Source organism: Taudactylus pleione, unplaced genomic scaffold (genome assembly GCF_031769625.1).
Source record: "Taudactylus pleione unplaced genomic scaffold, aTauple2 ptg000608l, whole genome shotgun sequence".
NCBI classification, from domain to species: domain Eukaryota; kingdom Metazoa; phylum Chordata; class Amphibia; order Anura; family Myobatrachidae; genus Taudactylus; species Taudactylus pleione.
This window is the reverse complement of record NW_028285010.1, coordinates 3,266,997-3,287,599: the sequence shown is the minus strand read 5'-3', so window position 1 is coordinate 3,287,599 and position 20,603 is coordinate 3,266,997. Positions and strand designations below refer to the sequence as shown.

The window sequence follows — 20,603 nt, the reverse complement described above, 5'->3', positions numbered from 1 at the left end:
CCTACTGTACTATATACTTACTACACAAGAGATCACCTGGCCTAGAGGAGAGGCTTGTTCCCTACTATATTATATACTTACTACACAAGAGATCACCTGGCCTAGAGGAGAGGCTTGTTCCCTACTATATTATATACTTACTACACAAGAGATCACCTGGCCTAGAGGAGAGGCTTGTCCCCTACTGTACTATATACTTACTACACAAGAGGTCACCTGGCCTAGAGGAGAGGCTTGTCCCCTATTGTACTATATACTTACTACACAAGAGGTCACCTGGCCTAGAGGAGTGACTTGTTCCCTACTGTACTATATACTTATTACACAAGAGGTCACCTGGCCTAGAGGAGAGACTTGTTCCCTACTGTACTATATACTTACTACACAAGAGGTCACCTGGCCTAGAGGAGAGACTTGTCACCTATTGTAATATATACTTACTACACAAGAGGTCACCTGGCCTAGAGGAGAAACTTGTTCCCTACTGTACTATATACTTACTACACAAGAGGTCACCTGGCCTACAGGAGAGACTTGTTCCCTACTGTACTATATACTTACTACACAAGAGGTCACCTGGCCTAGAGGAGAGACTTGTCCCCTACTGTATTATATACTTACTACACAAGATATCACCTGGCCTAGAGGAGAGACTTGTCTCCTACTGTACTATATACTTACTACACAAGAGGTCACCTGGCCTAGAGGAGAGACATGTCCACTATTGTACTATATAATTACTACACAAGAGGTCAACTGGCCTAGAGGAGAGACTTGTCCCCTACTGTACTATGTACTTACTACACAAGAGGTCACCTGGCTTAGAGGAGAGGCTTGTCCCCTACTGTACTATATACTTACTACACAAGAGGTCACCTGGCCTAGAGGAGAGACTTGTCCCCTACTGTATTATATACTTACTACACAAGAGGTCACCTGGCCTAGAGGAGAGATTTGTCCCCTACTGTACATACTTACTACACAAGAGGTCACCTGGCTTAGAGGAGAGGCTTGTTCCCTATTGTACTATATAATTACTACACAAGAGGTCACCTGGCCTAGAGGAGAGACTTGTCCCCTACTGTACATACTTACTACACAAGAGGTCACCTGGCCTAGAGGAGAGACTTGTCCCCTACTGTACTATATACTTACTACACAAGAGGTCACCTGGCTTAGAGGAGAGACTTGTCCCCTACTGTATTATATACTTACTACACAAGAGGTCACCTGGCCTAGAGGAGAGGCTTGTCCCCTACTGTACTATATACTTACTACAAAAGAGGTCACCTGGCCTAGAGGAGAGACTTGTCCCCTACTGTATTATATACTTACTACACAAGAGGTCACCTGGCCTAGAGGAGAGACTTGTTCCCTACTGTATTATATACTTACTACACAAGAGGTCACCTGGCCTAGAGGAGAGACTTGTACCCTGCTGTACTATATACTTACTACACAAGAGATCAACTGGCTTAGAGGAGACGCTTAGCCCCTACTGTACTATATACTTACTACACAAGAGATCACCTGGCCTATAGCAGAGACTTGTCCCCTACTGTATTATATACTTACTACACAAGAGATCACTTGGCCTAGAGGAGAGACTTGTCCCCTACTGTACTATATACTTACTACACAAGAGGTCACCTGGCCTAGAGGAGAGACTTGTCCCCTACTGTATTATATACTTACTACACAAGAGGTCACCTGGCCTAGAGGAGAGACTTGTCCCCTACTGTACTATATACTTACTACACAAGAGGTCACCTGGCCTAGAGGAGAGACTTGTTTCCTATTGTACTATATACTTACTACACAAGAGGTCACCTGGCCTAGAGGATAGACTTGTCCCCTACTGTACTATGTACTTACTACACAAGAGGTCACCTGGCCTAGAGAAGTGTCTTGCCCCCTACTGTACTATATACTTACTACACAAGAGGTCACCTGGCCTAGAGGAGATGCTTGTTCCCTACTGTACTATATACTTACTACACAAGAGGTCACCTGGCCTAGAGCAGAGACTTGTCCCCTACTGTACTATATACTTACTACACAAGAGGTCACCTGCCTTAGAGGAGAGGCTTATCCCCTCTTGTACTATATACTACTACACAAGAGATCACTTGGCCTAGAGGAGAGACTTGCCCCCTACTGTACTATATACTTACTACACAAGAGGTCACCTGGCCTAGAGAAGTGTCTTGCCCCCTACTGTACTATATACTTACTACACAAGAGGTCACCTGGCCTAGAGGAGAGACTTGTTTTCTACTGTACTATATACACTTACTACACAAGAGATCACCTGGCCTAGAGAAGAGGCTTGTTCCCTATTGTACTATATAATTACTACACAAGAGGTCACCTGGCCTAGAGAAGAGGCTTGTCCCCTACTGTATTATATACTTACTACACAAGAGGTCACCTGGCTTAGAGGGGAGACTTGTCCCCTACTGTACTATATACTTACTACACAAGAGGTCACCTGGCCTAGAGGAGAGACTTGTTCCCTATTGTACTATATACTTACTACACAAGAGGTCACCTGGCCTAGAGGTGAGGCTTGTCCCCTCCTGTACTATATACTTACTACACAAGAGGTCACCTGGCCTAGAGGAGAGGCTTGTCCCCTATTGTACTATATACTTACTACACAAGAGGTCACCTGGCCTAGAGGAGAGACTTGTTCCCTACTGTACTATATACTTACTACACAAGAGGTCACCTGGCCTAGAGGAGAGACTTGTTCCCTACTGTACTATATACTTACTACACAAGAGGTCACCTGGCCTAGAGGAGAGACTTGTCACCTATTGTACTTTATACTTACTACACAAGAGGTCACCTGGCCTAGAGGAGAGACTTGTTCCCTACTGTACTATATACTTACTACACAAGAGGTCACCTGGCCTAGAGGAGAGACTTGTCCCCTACTGTATTATATACTTACTACACAAGATATCACCTGGCCTAGAGGAGAGACTTGTCCCCTACTGTACTATATACTTACTACACAAGAGGTCACCTGTCCTAGAGGAGAGACTTGTCCCCTATTGTGCTATATAATTACTACACAAGAGGTCACCTGGCCTAGAGGAGAGACTTGTCCCCTACTGTACTATATACTTACTACACAAGAGGTCACCTTGCTTAGAGGAGAGGCTTGTCCCCTACTGTACTATATACTTACTACACAAGAGGTCACCTGGCCTAGAGGAGAGACTTGTCCCCTATTGTACATACTTACTACACAAGAGGTCACCTGGCTTAGAGGAGAGGCTTGTTCCCTATTGTACTATATAATTACTACACAAGAGGTCACCTGGCCTAGAGGAGAGACTTGTCCCCTACTGTACATACTTACTACACAAGAGGTCACCTGGCCTAGAGGAGAGACTTGTCCCCTACTGTACTATATACTTACTACACAAGAGGTCACCTGGCTTAGAGGAGAGACTTGTCCCGTACTGTATTATATACTTACTACACAAGAGGTCACCTGGCCTAGAGGAGAGGCTTGTCCCCTACTGTACTATATACTTACTACACAAGAGGTCACCTGGCCTAGACCAGAGACTTGTCCCCTACTGTATTATATACTTACTACACAAGAGGTCACCTGGCCTAGAGGAGAGGCTTGTCCCCTATTGTACTATATACTTAATACACAAGAGGTCACCTGGCCTAGAGGAGAGACTTGTTCCCTACTGTACTATATACTTATTACACAAAAGGTCACCTGGCCTAGAGGAGAGACTTGTTCCCTACTGTACTATATACTTACTACACAAGAGGTCACCTCGCCTAGAGGAGAGACTTGTCACCTATTGTAATATATACTTACTACACAAGAGGTCACCTGGCCTAGAGGAGAGACTTGTTCCCTACTGTACTATATACTTACTACACAAGAGGTCACCTGGCCTAGAGGAGAGACTTGTTCCCTACTGTACTATATACTTACTACACAAGAGGTCACCTGGCCTAGAGGAGAGACTTGTCCCCTACTGTATTATATACTTACTACACAAGATATCACCTGGCCTAGAGGAGAGACTTGTCCCCTACTGTACTATATACTTACTACACAAGAGGTCACCTGGCCTAGAGGAGAGACTTGTCCCCTATTGTACTATATAATTACTCCACAAGAGGTCACCTGGCCTAGAGGAGAGACTTGTCCCCTACTGTACTATATACTTACTACACAAGAGGTCACCTGGCTTAGAGGAGAGGCTTGTCCCCTACTGTACTATATACTTACTACACAAGAGGTCACCTGGCCTAGAGGAGAGACTTGTCCCCTACTGTATTATATACTTACTACACAAGAGGTCACCTGGCCTAGAGTAGAGACTTGTCCCCTCCTGTACATACTTACTACACAAGAGGTCACCTGGCTTAGAGGAGAGGCTTGTTCCCTATTGTACTATATAATTACTACACAAGAGGTCACCTGGCCTAGAGGAGAGACTTGTCCCCTACTGTACATACTTACTACACAAGAGGTCACCTGGCCTAGAGGAGAGACTTGTCCCCTACTGTACTATATACTTACTACACAAGAGGACACCTGGCTTAGAGGAGAGACTTGTCCCATACTGTATTATATACTTACTACACAAGAGGTCACCTGGCCTAGAGGAGAGGCTTGTCCCCTACTGTACTATATACTTACTACACAAGAGGTCACCTGGCCTAGAGGAGAGACTTGTCCCCTACTGTATTATATACTTACTACACAAGAGGTCACCTGGCCTAGAGGAGAGACTTGTCCCCTACTGTATTATATACTTACTACACAACAGGTCACCTGGCCTAGAGGAGAGACTTGTCCCCTACTGTACTATATACTTACTACACAAGAGATCAACTGGCTTAGAGGAGACGCTTAGCCCCTACTGTACTATATACTTACTACACAAGAGGTCACCTGGCTTAGCGGAGACGCTTAGCCCCTACTGTACTATATACTTACTACACAAGAGATCACCTGGCCTATAGCAGAGACTTGTCCCCTACTGTATTATATACTTACTGCACAAGAGATCACTTGGCCTAGAGGAGAGACTTGTCCCCTACTGTACTATATACTTACTACACAAGAGGTCACCTGGCCTAGAGGAGAGATTTGTCCCCTACTGTATTATATTCTTACTACACAAGAGGTCACCTGGCCTAGAGGAGAGACTTGTCCCCTACTGTACTATATACTTACTACACAAGAGGTCACCTGGCCTAGAGGAGAGACTTGTTTCCTACTGTACTATATACTTACTACACAAGAGGTCACCTGGCCTAGAGGATAGACTTGTCCCCTACTACACAAGAGGTCACCTTGCCTAGAGGTGAGACTTGTTTCCTACTGTACTATATACTTACTACACAAGAGGTCACCTTGCCTAGAGGAGAGACTTGTCCCCTACTGTACTATATACTTACTACACAAGAGGTCACCTGGCTTAGAGGAGAGGCTTGTCCCCTACTGTACTATATACTTACTACACAAGAGGTCACCTGGCCTAGAGGAGAGATTTGTCCCCTACTGTATTATATTCTTACTACACAAGAGGTCACCTGGCCTAGAGGAGAGACTTGTCCCCTACTGTACTATATACTTACTACACAAGAGGTCACCTGGCCTAGAGGAGAGACTTGTTTCCTACTGTACTATATACTTACTACACAAGAGGTCACCTGGCCTAGAGGATAGACCTGTCCCCTACTACACAAGAGGTCACCTTGCCTAGAGGTGAGACTTGTTTCCTACTGTACTATATACTTACTACACAAGAGGTCACCTTGCCTAGAGGAGAGACTTGTCCCCTACTGTACTATATACTTACTACACAAGAGGTCACCTGGCCTAGAGGAGATGCTTGTTCCCTACTGTACTATATACTTACTACACAAGAGGTCACCTGGCTTAGAGCAGAGACTTGTCCCCTACTGTATTATATACTTACTACACAAGAGGTCACCTGGCTTAGAGGAGAGGCTTGTCCTCTACTGTACTATATACTTACTACACAAGAGATCACCTGGCTTAGAGGAGAGGCTTGTCCCCTACTGTACTATATACTTACTACACAAGAGGTCACCTGGCTTAGCGGAGACGCTTAGCCCCTACTGTACTATATACTTACTACACAAGAGATCACCTGGCCTATAGCAGAGACTTGTCCCATACTGTATTATATACTTACTGCACAAGAGATCACTTGGCCTAGAGGAGAGACTTGTCCCCTACTGTACTATATACTTACTACACAAGAGGTCACCTGGCCTAGAGGAGAGATTTGTCCCCTACTGTATTATATTCTTACTACACAAGAGGTCACCTGGCCTAGAGGAGAGACTTGTCCCCTACTGTACTATATACTTACTACACAAGAGGTCACCTGGCCTAGAGGAGAGACTTGTTTCCTACTGTACTATATACTTACTACACAAGAGGTCACCTGGCCTAGAGGATAGACTTGTCCCCTACTACACAAGAGGTCACCTTGCCTAGAGGTGAGACTTGTTTCCTACTGTACTATATACTTACTACACAAGAGGTCACCTTGCCTAGAGGAGAGACTTGTCCCCTACTGTACTATATACTTACTACACAAGAGGTCACCTGGCCTAGAGGAGATGCTTGTTCCCTACTGTACTATATACTTACTACACAAGAGGTCACCTGGCTTAGAGCAGAGACTTGTCCCCTACTGTATTATATACTTACTACACAAGAGGTCACCTGGCTTAGAGGAGAGGCTTGTCCTCTACTGTACTATATACTTACTACACAAGAGATCACCTGGCTTAGAGGAGAGGCTTGTCCCCTACTGTACTATATACTTACTACACAAGAGGTCACCTGGCCTAGAGGAGATGCTTGTTCCCTACTGTACTATATACTTACTACACAAGAGGTCACCTGGCCTAGAGAAGAGGCTTGTTCCCTATTGTACTATATACTTACTACACAAGAGGTCACCTGGCTTAGAGGAGAGACTTGTCCCCTACTGTACTATATACTTACTACACAAGAGGTCACCTGGCCTAGAGGAGAGACTTGTCCCCTACTGTACTATATACTTACTACACAAGAGGTCACCTGGCCTAGAGAAGAGTCTTGGCCCCTACTGTACTATATACTTACTACACAAGAGGTCACCTGGCCTAGAGGAGAGACTTGTTTCCTACTGTACTATATACACTTACTACACAAGAGATCACCTGGCCTAGAGAAGAGGCTTGTTCCCTATTGTACTATATAATTACTACACAAGAGGTCACCTGGCCTAGAGAAGAGGCTTGTCCCCTACTGTATTATATACTTACTACACAAGAGGTCACCTGGCTTAGAGGGGAGACTTGTCCCCTACTGTACTATATACTTACTACACAAGAGGTCACCTGGCCTAGAGGAGAGACTTGTTCCCTATTGTACTATATACTTACTATACAAGAGGTCACCTGGCCTAGAGGTGAGGCTTGTCCCCTCCTGTACTATATACTTACTACACAAGAGGTCACCTGGCCTAGAGGAGATGCTTGTCCCCTATTGTACTATATGCTTACTAAACAAGAGGTCACCTGGCCTAGAGGAGAGACTTGTTCCCTACTGTACTATATACTTACTACACAAGAGGTCACCTGGCCTAGAGGAGAGACTTGTTCCCTACTGTACTATATATTTACTACACAAGAGGTCACCTTGCCTAGAGGAGAGACTTGTCACCTATTGTACTTTATACTTACTACACAAGAGGTCATCTGGCCTAGAGGAGAGACTTGTCCCCTACTGTATTATATACTTACTACACAAGATATCACCTGGCCTAGAGGAGAGGCTTGTCCCCTACTGTACTATATACTTACTACACAAGAGGTCACCTGGCCTAGAGGAGAGACTTGTCCCCTATTGTACATACTTACTACACAAGAGGTCACCTGGCTTAGAGGAGAGGCTTGTTCCCTATTGTACTATATAATTACTACACAAGAGGTCACCTGGCCTAGAGGAGAGACTTGTCCCCTACTGTACATACTTACTACACAAGAGGTCACCTGGCCTAGAGGAGAGACTTGTCCCCTACTGTACTATATACTTACTACACAAGAGGTCACCTGGCTTAGAGGAGAGACTTGTCCCGTACTGTATTATATACTTACTACACAAGAGGTCACCTGGCCTAGAGGAGAGGCTTGTCCCCTACTGTACTATATACTTACTACACAAGAGGTCACCTGGCCTAGACCAGAGACTTGTCCCCTACTGTATTATATACTTACTACACAAGAGGTCACCTGGCCTAGAGGAGAGGCTTGTCCCCTATTGTACTATATACTTAATACACAAGAGGTCACCTGGCCTAGAGGAGAGACTTGTTCCCTACTGTACTATATACTTATTACACAAGAGGTCACCTGGCCTAGAGGAGAGACTTGTTCCCTACTGTACTATATACTTACTACACAAGAGGTCACCTGGCCTAGAGGAGAGACTTGTCACCTTTTGTAATATATACTTACTACACAAGACGTCACCTGGCCTAGAGGAGAGACTTGTTCCCTACTGTACTATATACTTACTACACAAGAGGTCACCTGGCCTACAGGAGAGACTTGTTCCCTACTGTACTATATACTTACTACACAAGAGGTCACCTGGCCTAGAGGAGAGACTTGTCCCCTACTGTATTATATACTTACTACACAAGATATCACCTGGCCTAGAGGAGAGACTTGTCCCCTACTGTACTATATACTTACTACACAAGAGGTCACCTGGCCTAGAGGAGAGACTTGTCCCCTACTGTACTATATACTTACTACACAAGAGGTCACCTGGCTTAGAGGAGAGGCTTGTCCCCTACTTGTACTATATACTTACTACACAAGAGGTCACCTGGCCTAGAGGAGAGACTTGTCCCCTACTGTATTATATACTTACTACACAAGAGGTCACCTGGCCTAGAGTAGAGACTTCTCCCCTCCTGTACATACTTACTACACAAGAGGTCACCTGGCTTAGAGGAGAGGCTTGTTCCCTATTGTACTATATAATTACTACACAAGAGGTCACCTGGCCTAGAGGAGAGACTTGTCCCCTACTGTACATACTTACTACACAAGAGGTCACCTGGCCTAGAGGAGAGACTTGTCCCCTACTGTACTATATACTTACTACACAAGAGGACACCTGGCTTAGAGGAGAGACTTGTCCCCTACTGTATTATATACTTACTACACAAGAGGTCACCTGGCCTAGAGGAGAGGCTTGTCCCCTACTGTACTATATACTTACTACACAAGAGGTCACCTGGCCTAGAGGAGAGACTTGTCCCCTACTGTATTATATGCTTACTACACAAGAGGTCACCTGGCCTAGAGGAGAGACTTGTCCCCTACTGTATTATATACTTACTACACAACAGGTCACCTGGCCTAGAGGAGAGACCTGTCTCCTACTGTACTATATACTTACTACACAAGAGATCAACTGGCTTAGAGGAGACGCTTAGCCCCTACTGTACTATATACTTACTACACAAGAGGTCACCTGGCTTAGAGGAGACGCTTAGCCCCTACTGTACTATATACTTACTACACAAGAGATCACCTGGCCTATAGCAGAGACTTGTCCCCTACTGTATTATATACTTACTGCACAAGAGATCACTTGGCCTAGAGGAGAGACTTGTCCCCTACTGTACTATATACTTACTACACAAGAGGTCACCTGGCCTAGAGGAGAGATTTGTCCCCTACTGTATTATATACTTACTACACAAGAGGTCACCTGGCCTAGAGGAGAGACTTGTCCCCTACTGTACTATATACTTACTACACAAGAGGTCACCTGGCCTAGAGGAGAGACTTGTTTCCTTCTGTACTATTTACTTACTACACAAGAGGTCACCTGGCCTAGAGGATAGACTTGTCCCCTACTACACAAGAGGTCACCTTGCCTAGAGGTGAGACTTGTTTCCTACTGTACTATATACTTACTACACAAAAGGTCACCTTGCCTAGAGGAGAGACTTGTCCCCTACTGTACTATATACTTACTACACAAGAGGTCACCTGGCCTAGAGGAGATGCTTTTTCCCTACTGTACTATATACTTACTACACAAGAGGTCACCTGGCTTAGAGCAGAGACTTGTCCCCTACTGTATTATATACTTACTACACAAGAGGTCACCTGGCTTAGAGGAGAGGCTTGTCCCCTACTGTACTATATACTTACTACACAAGAGATCACCTGGCTTAGAGGAGAGGCTTGTCCCCTACTGTACTATATACTTACTACACAAGAGGTCACCTGGCCTAGAGGAGATGCTTGTTCCCTACTGTACTATATACTTACTACACAAGAGGTCACCTGGCCTAGAGGAGAGACTTGTCCCCTACTGTACTATATACTTACTACACAAGAGGTCACCTGGCTTAGAGGAGAGACTTGTCCCCTACTGTACTATATACTTACTACACAAGAGGTCACCTGGCCTAGAGGAGAGACTTGTCCCCTACTGTACTATATACTTACTACACAAGAGATCACCTGGCCTAGAGAAGAGGCTTGTTCCCTATTGTACTATATACTTACTACACAAGAGGTCACGTGGCTTAGAGGAGAGACTTGCCCCCTACTGTACTAAATACTTACTGCACAAGAGGTCACCTGGCCTAGAGGAGAGACTTGCCCCCTACTGTACTATATACTTACTACACAAGAGGTCACCTGGCCTAGAGAAGAGTCTTGCCCCCTACTGTACTATATACTTACTACACAAGAGGTCACCTGGCCTAGAGGAGAGACTTTTTTCCTACTGTACTATATACTTACTACACAAGAGGTCACCTGGCCTAGAGGAGAGACTTGTTCCCTATTGTACTATATACTTACTATACAAGAGGTCACCTGGCCTAGAGGTGAGGCTTGTCCCCTCCTGTACTATATACTTACTACACAAGAGGTCACCTGGCCTAGAGGAGAGGCTTGTCCCCTATTGTACTATATACTTACTACACAAGAGGTCACCTGGCTTAGAGAAGATGCTTGTTCCCTATTGTACTATATACTTACTATACAAGAGGTCACCTGGCCTAGAGCCGAGACTTGTCCCCTACTGTACTATATACTTACTACACAAGAGGTCACCTGGCCTAGAGGAGATGCTTGTTCCCTACTGGACTATATACTTACTACACAAGAGGTCACCTTTTTTGTACCTCTCCTACAAGCAGAGGGGCTGAAATCATCACTAGAACCACCAGTCATATATAATAAAGGCCAATGCCTTATCCTTTCCTTGGCACTTCATGTAGTGAATGGCATATTGGCTATTTTTTGTTTCTCTAAAGCTGACTTAGCTTTACATTTTTTTTTGCTTTAACAGGGTAAAAGTTGATTTTTTTAGCCTGACTTTATGGCCTGACTTAAGCCCTGGTACATCGGCTTTCATAGATGACGTTGACGGCCTTGCATCGTCATCATGACTGCTGCCTGCATCTACAAGTCTGGTATGTGGATCCTGCTTTCCGTTCATGTGACTGTCCTCCATACTCACTAAGCACACAACCACACACAAAAAATTTTGTTGTTTTTTTTTTTTTTTTGGAACACTGGGGTGAACCCCTGAAAGAGGCAGCAGCCCTCCCTTCGCAACTACGCCGATGGCAGGTGTGGCTAACATGCACACAGAAAAAAGTATTTATTATTTTATTTGAACACTGGGGTGAAGCCCTGAAAAGAGGCAGCAGCCCCATAACAGACAGCAGCACAGCTCCCCTGCACTGATGACTACAGCTGGGCATACACGGCCAGATACAATGTCTGTCAGATCGACAGACATTTTATCTGGCCGGCTGCCAGCCGCAGATGACGCCGGCATACACTGTGAGAGAAATCTCACAGTGTATATCCCGACATCCGACTCCGCCCCCGGGGGAGGAGACATTTCCCTGGTCCTACCCCCGACATCCGCGCTCTGACCTCGGGGGAGGAGACATTTCCCTGGTCCTACCCCCGACATCCGCGCTCTGCCCCCGGGGGTGGAGACATTTCCCTGGTCCTACCCCCGACATCCGCGCTCCGCCCCCGGGGGTGGAGACATTTCCCTGGTCCTACCCTCGACATCCGCTCTCCGCCCCCGGGGGAGGAGACATTTCCCTGTTCCTTCCATAGGAAGGAACACAGGAAATGTCTGTCTGTCGGCCGCGCTGGGCATACACTGCCCGATGCGGCCGACAGTTACAGGGTAAATATCGCATTGGACGGGCATACTGGACAATCCTGCATGCCTGACCGAGCAATATTTAACCCTCGGTCGCCCCCCCACACGCTACAATTATTGGGGCGATCCGCCGATATCAGGCGGATTGCCCCGATAATTGTAGCGTGTATGGCCAGCATAACACTCATTTATTTTTCTTTCACACTTTGGGTGGGTGAAGAGCACCCCTGAAGGACAGAGCACCCCCTGAACAGCACAGCACAACAGCCAGCCAGCCCCTATGGACAGGACAACAGCCAGCCAGTCCCTCTATAGACAACAGCCAGCCCTTATAGACAACAACCAGCCAGTCCCTCTATAGACAACAGCCAGCCCTTATAGACAACAGCCAGCCAGTCCCTCTATAGACAACAGCCAGCCCTTATAGACAACAGCCAGCCAGTCCCTCTATAGACAACAGCCAGCCCTTATAGACAACAGCCAGCCCTTATAGACAACAGCCAGCCAGTCCCTCTATAGACAACAGCCAGCCCTTATAGACAACAGCCAGCCCTTATAGACAACAGCCAGCCAGTCCCTTATAGACAACAGCCAGCCCTTATAGACAACAGCCTGCCAGTTCCTCTATAGACAACAGCCAGCCCTTATAGACAACAGCCAGCCCTTATAGACAACAGCTAGCCAGTCCCTTATAGACAACAGCCAGCCCTTATAGACAACAGCCAGTCCCTTATAGACAACAGCCAGTCCCTTATAGACAACAGCCAGTCCCTTATAGACAACAGCCAGCCCTTATAGACAACAGCCAGCCCCTATGCACAGCGTTAGCGTGCAATTAACAACAACAACAGCACATCTCCCAGCTCCCTCTTCACTCTCCACAGCCGGAATGAAAAGTGGCGGCGAATCGCGGGACCTTTATAGAATCCAAAACCCGCAAGAATCCGACAGTGGGATGATGACGTTTTGCCTCATTTTCAGATTTGAGTCAGGCGGGAAAACCCGAGCCGACTCAGATCTGCCTCGTATCCCCATAGTTCGGGTGGGTTGTGGTTTTCAGGGAACCGGACCCGCTCATCTCTAGTCCAGACTGCTGGGAATGTTGGGAGTAATGTCCCCCTCACTGCAGAAAGCGGAGAGCAGGTGTCGCACACGCCTGACACTGGTTCCTGCAGCAATAAATAGGTGTTTCTGGGTACGGCCTATAGCGTCAGAGGCACCAGACACGCCCCTGCAGGGTATGGACACGTCCACTTGTGACATAGCCACACCCCCACCCTGATTCCAAAAATTGTAAAGTGTGACGTGCAGTGCTGCCACTGTATAGGTCTCCGGGGATACCTCACATTGCGCCATGTGCAGAGACCAGGGACCCCCATCAGAACTATGTCGGGGTGTCACACTACAATGGTGCATGGGCTGCATAATAATACTTCTCAGGAGAGACTGCAAGAGGGGAACACAGCTCAGAGGAGGGAACGGACCTGGGTCTCTATATCAAAGCTACTAACTGGGGGGCAGTGTTTCTGCAAATGAGGAAGATCTCTACAACAAGATACACTTTAAAAGTGGAGGAAAACTGAGGAGTAACAGAAAATAACTTTTTACAGAGATGTTATCATGGACTTGTCTCGCAGCAGTTCAGCAGAATTCAGGAAAACATGGCGCGCACACTTATTGCTATTGTTTAGACTTAGAAATACATGAACAAAAAACAGGCAAAAAACTCCTTAAAAAATACAGAAAAGTGATGGCCATAAGGACCTGCAGGCTCCTTTCTTCCATGATATCCGATGTTTCTATTGATGTCTGAGGGGATTCTCCTTTATGGCTGCAGCAGTACCTTTATTCATGTGCTTAATTATGAATAAAGTGATGGAAGGAAAGACAGAAGATAGATGGTCAGAAATGCAAAACGATTGAAACTATTAACGTAGAGCTAAGGACGACTGGATAACAAATGATACGTTTACCAGTACTCCCGACCCGGTGCAATTAATATCACAGGTCACGCATGACTTTCCATGATGGAAAGCGTGTGCAGGTTTCATAAGGAAAAGGGATTCTGGAAAAAAAAAAGAAAAAGAAGAAAATATATATATATATCTAATGTGTAGCTCATTTTCTGACATGTGAGAATCATGGCCTTTAAAAAAAAAGCACTTTTCACACCTCATTTACCATATTCACCAAAGGAGCAGCAGTCACCAGCAGGCCTCCATGCAGGAAGGTCAGCGAGAAGCTATTAGCCGGGGTTCCCTCCTGAGATTCGCTGCTACTTATTGAGCTTGAGGTTAGCATGACAGTACTGCGAATAACTGTGCTGTAGGTTTAACACTTAGCCAAGATTTCCCCATAGTGTTTGTCACTTCAGAAAATTGCTGGAGAAAATGAAGTCCCGGCAGCCCGTCTCCGATGCTGGCCTCATAAGTTGTTTCAGAAAATAAAAAGAAATGTGTTGGGTGTGAAAACTGTGCCGCGCTCCCACAGAATTACTGTCACAGGGAACAAATACAGGGTCAACGTCACAGAAGTTCTGAGTAGTTGTTTGATAAAAGAATATAACAAAATAAACTGAAATGCTGTAATAGAATGAAGGTGTGATTCCTGCCATCACTATAATCTCCAGCTGACGTGGCCTAGAAAGGAGATAATATTGTCCCCCGTGTCTGGTTAGTCTGTCCAGGTGCCACACTGTCAGTACATTCATATGTAGTATGTTTTACATTGCAGATCTGATCTTTACAATAAGCTACAATATAAACCAGTATAGAGGAGTCCTGTATAGAGGCTTCAGGCACACCACAGGACCCTATGGCAACTATAATGACCAGGCCGAGCTTCAAGGGCCCACCTGGTAGCAGCATCCGTGTCACCTTACATGAGCACCACAGAAAGCAGCATCCGTGTCACCTTACATGAGCACCACAGATAGCAGCATCCGTGTCACCTTACATGAGCACCACAGAAAGCAGCATCCGTGTCACCTTACATGAGCACCACAGATAGCAGCATCCGTGTCACCTTACATGAGCACCACAGAAAGCAGCATCCGTGTCACCTTACATGAGCACCACAGATAGCAGCATCCGTGTCACCTTACATGAGCACCACAGAAAGCAGCATCCGTGTCACCTTACATGTGCACCACAGATAGCAGCATCCGTGTCACCTTACATGAGCACCACAGAAAGCAGCATCCGTGTCACCTTACATGAGCACCACAGATAGCAGCATTCGTGTCACCTTACATGAGCACCACAGAAAGCAGCATCCGTGTCACCTTACATGTGCACCACAGAAAGCATCATCCGTGTCACCTTACATGAGCACCACAGAAAGCATCATCCGTGTCACCTTACATGTGCACCACAGAAAGCATCATCCGTGTCACCTTACATGTGCACCACAGAAAGCATCATCCGTGTCACCTTACATGTGCACCACAGAAAGCAGCATCCGTGTCACCTTACATGAGCACCACAGAAAGCAGCATCCGTGTCACCTTACATGAGCATAACAGAAAGCAGCATCCGTGTCACCTTACATGAGCACCACAGAAAGCAGCATCCGTGTCACCTTACATGTGCACCACAGATAGCATCATCCGTGTCACCTTACATGAGCACCACAGAAAGCAGCATCCGTGTCACCTTACATGAGCACCACAGATAGCAGCATCCGTGTCACCTTACATGAGCACCACAGAAAGCAGCATCCGTGTCACCTTACATGTGCACCACAGAAAGCAGCATCCGTGTCACCTTACATGTGCACCACAGATAGCATCATCCGTGTCACCTTACATGAGCACCACAGAAAGCAGCATCCGTGTCACCTTACATGAGCACCACAGATAGCATCCGTGTCACCTTACATGAGCACCACAGAAAGCAGCATCCGTGTCACCTTACATGAGCACCACAGAAAGCATCATCCGTGTCACCTTACATGTGCACCACAGAAAGCAGCATCCGTGTCACCTTACATGAGCACCACAGAAAGCAGCATCCGTGTCACCTTACATGAGCATAACAGAAAGCAGCATCCGTGTCACCTTACATGAGCACCACAGAAAGCAGCATCCGTGTCACCTTACATGAGCACCACAGATAGCAGCATCCGTGTCACCTTACATGAGCACCACAGTGTCAGCTTTGTTTGCGTGTCAGTTTGCAGTAGTAAAAATACCAATATAACTGCTAAACTTTAGGTACAATCCATGGAGATTCATTCATATCTGATTTATTTTCTATATTATGTTTAAGGTTGCCAGTGTATTCAACTCCCCGTACAGACAGTATCCGGATGAGATGGAGTACCTGCTACAGAGGGCCAGGCCCAGGAGCCCTAAGGAGCATCCGAAGAAACACAATCACCTTGCTGGCTTTCCGGATTGGTCAGACTGCAGACGTCCATTTTCATTCCCAACCACAGAGCCTCTTCCACCGATAGGCAAAAAGAAACCTCAGGTAAGAATTATAATATGTAGACGAAATAAAACCACGCCTCAATTACCGGCATTGTACAGCTGCCAATACTGCCCGCTTCACTTGTTAAGTGGGTGTCAGCTAGGGGGCTCGGGAAGACTTGCCCACTCTGCAGTCATCCAGGAGAGTCACCGGAGATTGAAGAGCCTCCCCGACGTTACCCGGACAGTAGACAAGAGTGCGGTAATCATGGCACTCAGACAGCATATTCTATAAGACATTTTAGCCTCTCCAGCTGGGGTTATTGTTTTGCTGGGGTAAGAGGAATAATGCAGACTGGAGGGAAGAGCCCCCCCCTTTCCTCATGGCTACCCCCACTCATGTCCCCCTAATTGAGGCCCCCCCAATGATAGACACGATGTTAGACATATTCGCAGACGTATTCATGCTCATTATTCGTTCACAAGACTGAAATGACTATCTTCTGCCTCACAATGTGCGTGCGGCTAGCTGCAGCGCAGACATGTGAGCGGTGACATCAGGATGATTAGATGTGTCAGACGGTCTTATGTTCCTGAGACTGGCTTCACGTAGGTCAGTTTTGCAGGGCGTCAGTGATGTCACTGGCTCCTACATAACTGATTGGCTGTTTCGTCTACACTGTGTGTGTGCAGGTGAGAAGTCCACTTCCATAAATCGCACTTCAGAGTATGAAGACGGTCAGTGTTATACTATCAGAGTATGGAGATGGCCAGTGTTATACGGTCAGTGTTATACGATCAGAGTATGAAGACGGTCAGTGTTATACAGTCAGTGTTATACTATCAGAGTATGAAGACGGTCAGTGTTATACGATCAGAGTATGAAGACGGTCAGTGTTATACTATCAGAGTATGAAGACGGTCAGTGTTATACTATCAGAGTATGAAGACGGTCAGTGTTATACTATCAGAGTATGAAGACGGTCAGTGTTATACTATCAGAGTATGAAGACGGTCAGTGTTATACTATCAGAGTATGAAGACGGTCAGTGTTATACTATCAGAGTATGAAGATGGCCAGTGTTATACAGTCAGTGTTATACTATCAGAGTATGAAGACAGTCAGTGTTATACTATCAGAGTATGAAGACGGTCAGTGTTATACTATCAGAGTATGAAGACGGTCAGTGTTATACTATCAGAGTATGAAGACGGTCAGTGTTATACGATCAGAGTATGAAGATGGCCAGTGTTATACGGTCAGTGTTATACGATCAGAGTATGAAGACGGTCAGTGTTATACGGTCAGAGTATGAAGACGGTCAGTGTTATACGATCAGAGTATGAAGATGGTCAGTGTTATACGATCAGAGTATGAAGACAGTCAGTGTTATACGGTCAGAGTATGAAGACGGTCAGTGTTATACGGTCATAGTATGAAGACGGTCAGTGTTATACAGTCAGTGTTATACGGTCATAGTATAAAGACGGTCTGTTTTATGCGGTCAGTGTTATACGGTCAGAGTATGAAGACGGTTAGTGTTATACGGTCAGAGTATGAAGACGGTTAGTGTTATACGATCAGAGTATGAAGACGGTCAGTGTTACACAGTCAGTGTTATACGGTCTGAGTATGAAGACGGTCAGTGTTATACGATCAGAGTATGACGAAGGTCAGTGTTATACGATCAGAGTATGAAGACGGTCAGTGTTATATGATCAGTGTTATAGGATCAGAGTATGAAGATGGTCAGTGTTACATGGTCAGAGTATGAAGACGGTGAGTGTTAAAAAGTCAGTGTTATATGGTCAGTGTTATACGGCCAGAGTATGAAGACGGTCAGTGTTATACGGTCAGTGTTATACGGTCAGAGTTTGAAGACTGTCAGTGTTATACGGTCAGAGTATGAAGACGGTCAGTGTTATAGGGTCAGTGTTATACAGTCAGTGTTATACGATCAGAGTATGAAGATGGTCAGTGTTATACGGTCAGAGTATGAAGACGGTGAGTGTTATACTATCAGAGTATGAAGATGGTCAGTGTTATACGGTCAGAGTATGAAGAGGGTCAGTGTTATACGGTCAGAGTATGAAGACAATCAGTGTTATACGGTCACAGTATGAAGATGGTCAGTGTTATACGGTCAGAGTATGAAGACGATCAGTGGTATACGGTCAGAGTATGAAGACGGTCAGTGTTATACGATCAGAGTAGGAAGAAGGTCAGTGTTATACGGTCAGAGTATGAAGACGGTCAGTGTTATACAGTCAGTGTTATACGGTCAGAGTATGAAGACGGTCTGTGTTATACGGTCAGAGTATGAAGACGGTCAGTGTTATACAGTCAGTGTTATACGGTCAGAGTATGAAGACGGTCAGTGTTATACGGTCAGAGTATGAAGACGGTCAGTGTTATACAGTCAGTGTTATACGGTCAGTGTTATACAATTAGAGTATGAAGATGGTCAGTGTTATACGGTCAGAGTATGAAGACGGTCAGTGTTATACGGTCACAGTATGAAGATGGTCAGTGTTATACGGTCACAGTATGAAGACGGTCAGTGTTATACGGTCAGAGTATGAAGACGGTCAGTGTTATACAGTCAGTGTTGTACGGTCAGAGTATGAAGACGGTCAGTGTTATACGGTCAGTGTTATACGATCAGAGTATGAAGACGGTCAGTGTTATACGGTCAGTGTTATACGATCAGAGTATGAAGACGGTCAGTGTTATACGGCAGAGTATGAAGACGGTCAGTGTTATACGGTCACAGTATGAAGATGGTCAGTGTTATACGGTCAGAGTATGAAGACGGTCAGTGTTATACGATCAGAGTATGAAGACGGTCAGTGTTATACGGTCGGAGTGTGAAGACGGTCAGTGTTATACAGTCAGTGTTATACGGTCAGAGTATGAAGACAGTCAGTGTTATACGTCAGAGTATGAAGACGGTCAGTGTTATACGGTCAGTGTTATACGATCAGAGTATGAAGACGGTCAGTGTTATACGGTCAGAGTATGAAGACGGTCAGTGTTATACGGTCACAGTATGAAGATGGTCAGTGTTATACGGTCAGAGTATGAAGACGGTCAGTGTTATACGGCTAGTGTCATACGATCAGAGTATGAAGACGGTCAGTGTTATACAGTCAGAGTATGAAGACGGTCAGTGTTATACGGTCAGAGTATGAAGACGGTCAGTGTTATACGGTCAGTGTTATACGGTCAGTGTTATACAGTCAGTGTTATTCGATCAGAGTATGAGGATGGTCAGTGTTATATGGTCAGAGTATGAAGACGGTCAGTGTTATACGGTCACAGTATGAGGACGTTCAGTGTTATACTGTCAGAGTATGAAGATGGTCAGAGCATGAAGACGGTGAGTGTTATACTATCAGAGTATGAAGACGGTCAGTGTTATACGATCAGAGTATGAAGATGGTCAGTGTTATACGGTCAGAGTATGAAGACGGTCAGTGTTATATGGTCAGAGTATGAAGACGGTCAGTATTATACTGTCAGAGTATGAAGATGGTCAGTGTTATATGGTTAGAGTATGAAGACGTTGAGTGTTATACTATCTGAGAATGAAGACGATCAGTGTTATACGATCAGAGTATGAAGATGGTCAGTGTTATACGGTCAGAGTATGAAGACGGTCAGTTTTATACGGTCAGAGTATGAAGACGGTCAATGTTATACGGTCACAGTATGAAGATGGTCAGTGTTATACGGTCAGAGTATGAAGACGGTCAGTGTTATACGATCAGAGTATGAAGATGGTCAGTGTTATACGATCAGAGTATGAAGACAGTCAGTGTTATACGGTCAGAGTATGAAGACGGTCAGTGTTATACGGTCATAGTATGAAGACGGTCAGTGTTATACAGTCAGTGTTATACGGTCAGAGTATAAAGACGGTCAGTTTTATGCGGTCAGTGTTATACGGT

At 45.5% G+C, this 20,603-nt stretch overlaps 1 protein-coding gene across 1 annotated transcript in view; it reads left to right on the top strand.

Annotated features, from left to right (window-relative positions):
- The window catches only part of SPATA17 (spermatogenesis associated 17), a 308,936-nt gene that overhangs the window by 178,663 nt on the left and 109,670 nt on the right, over positions 1–20,603 (top strand). Inside the window, exon 7 of the mRNA XM_088454023.1 lies at positions 16,510–16,713. Within this exon, the coding sequence (XP_088310149.1) occupies positions 16,510–16,713 (204 nt within the window). The remainder of the gene's footprint in view (positions 1–16,509; positions 16,714–20,603) is intronic.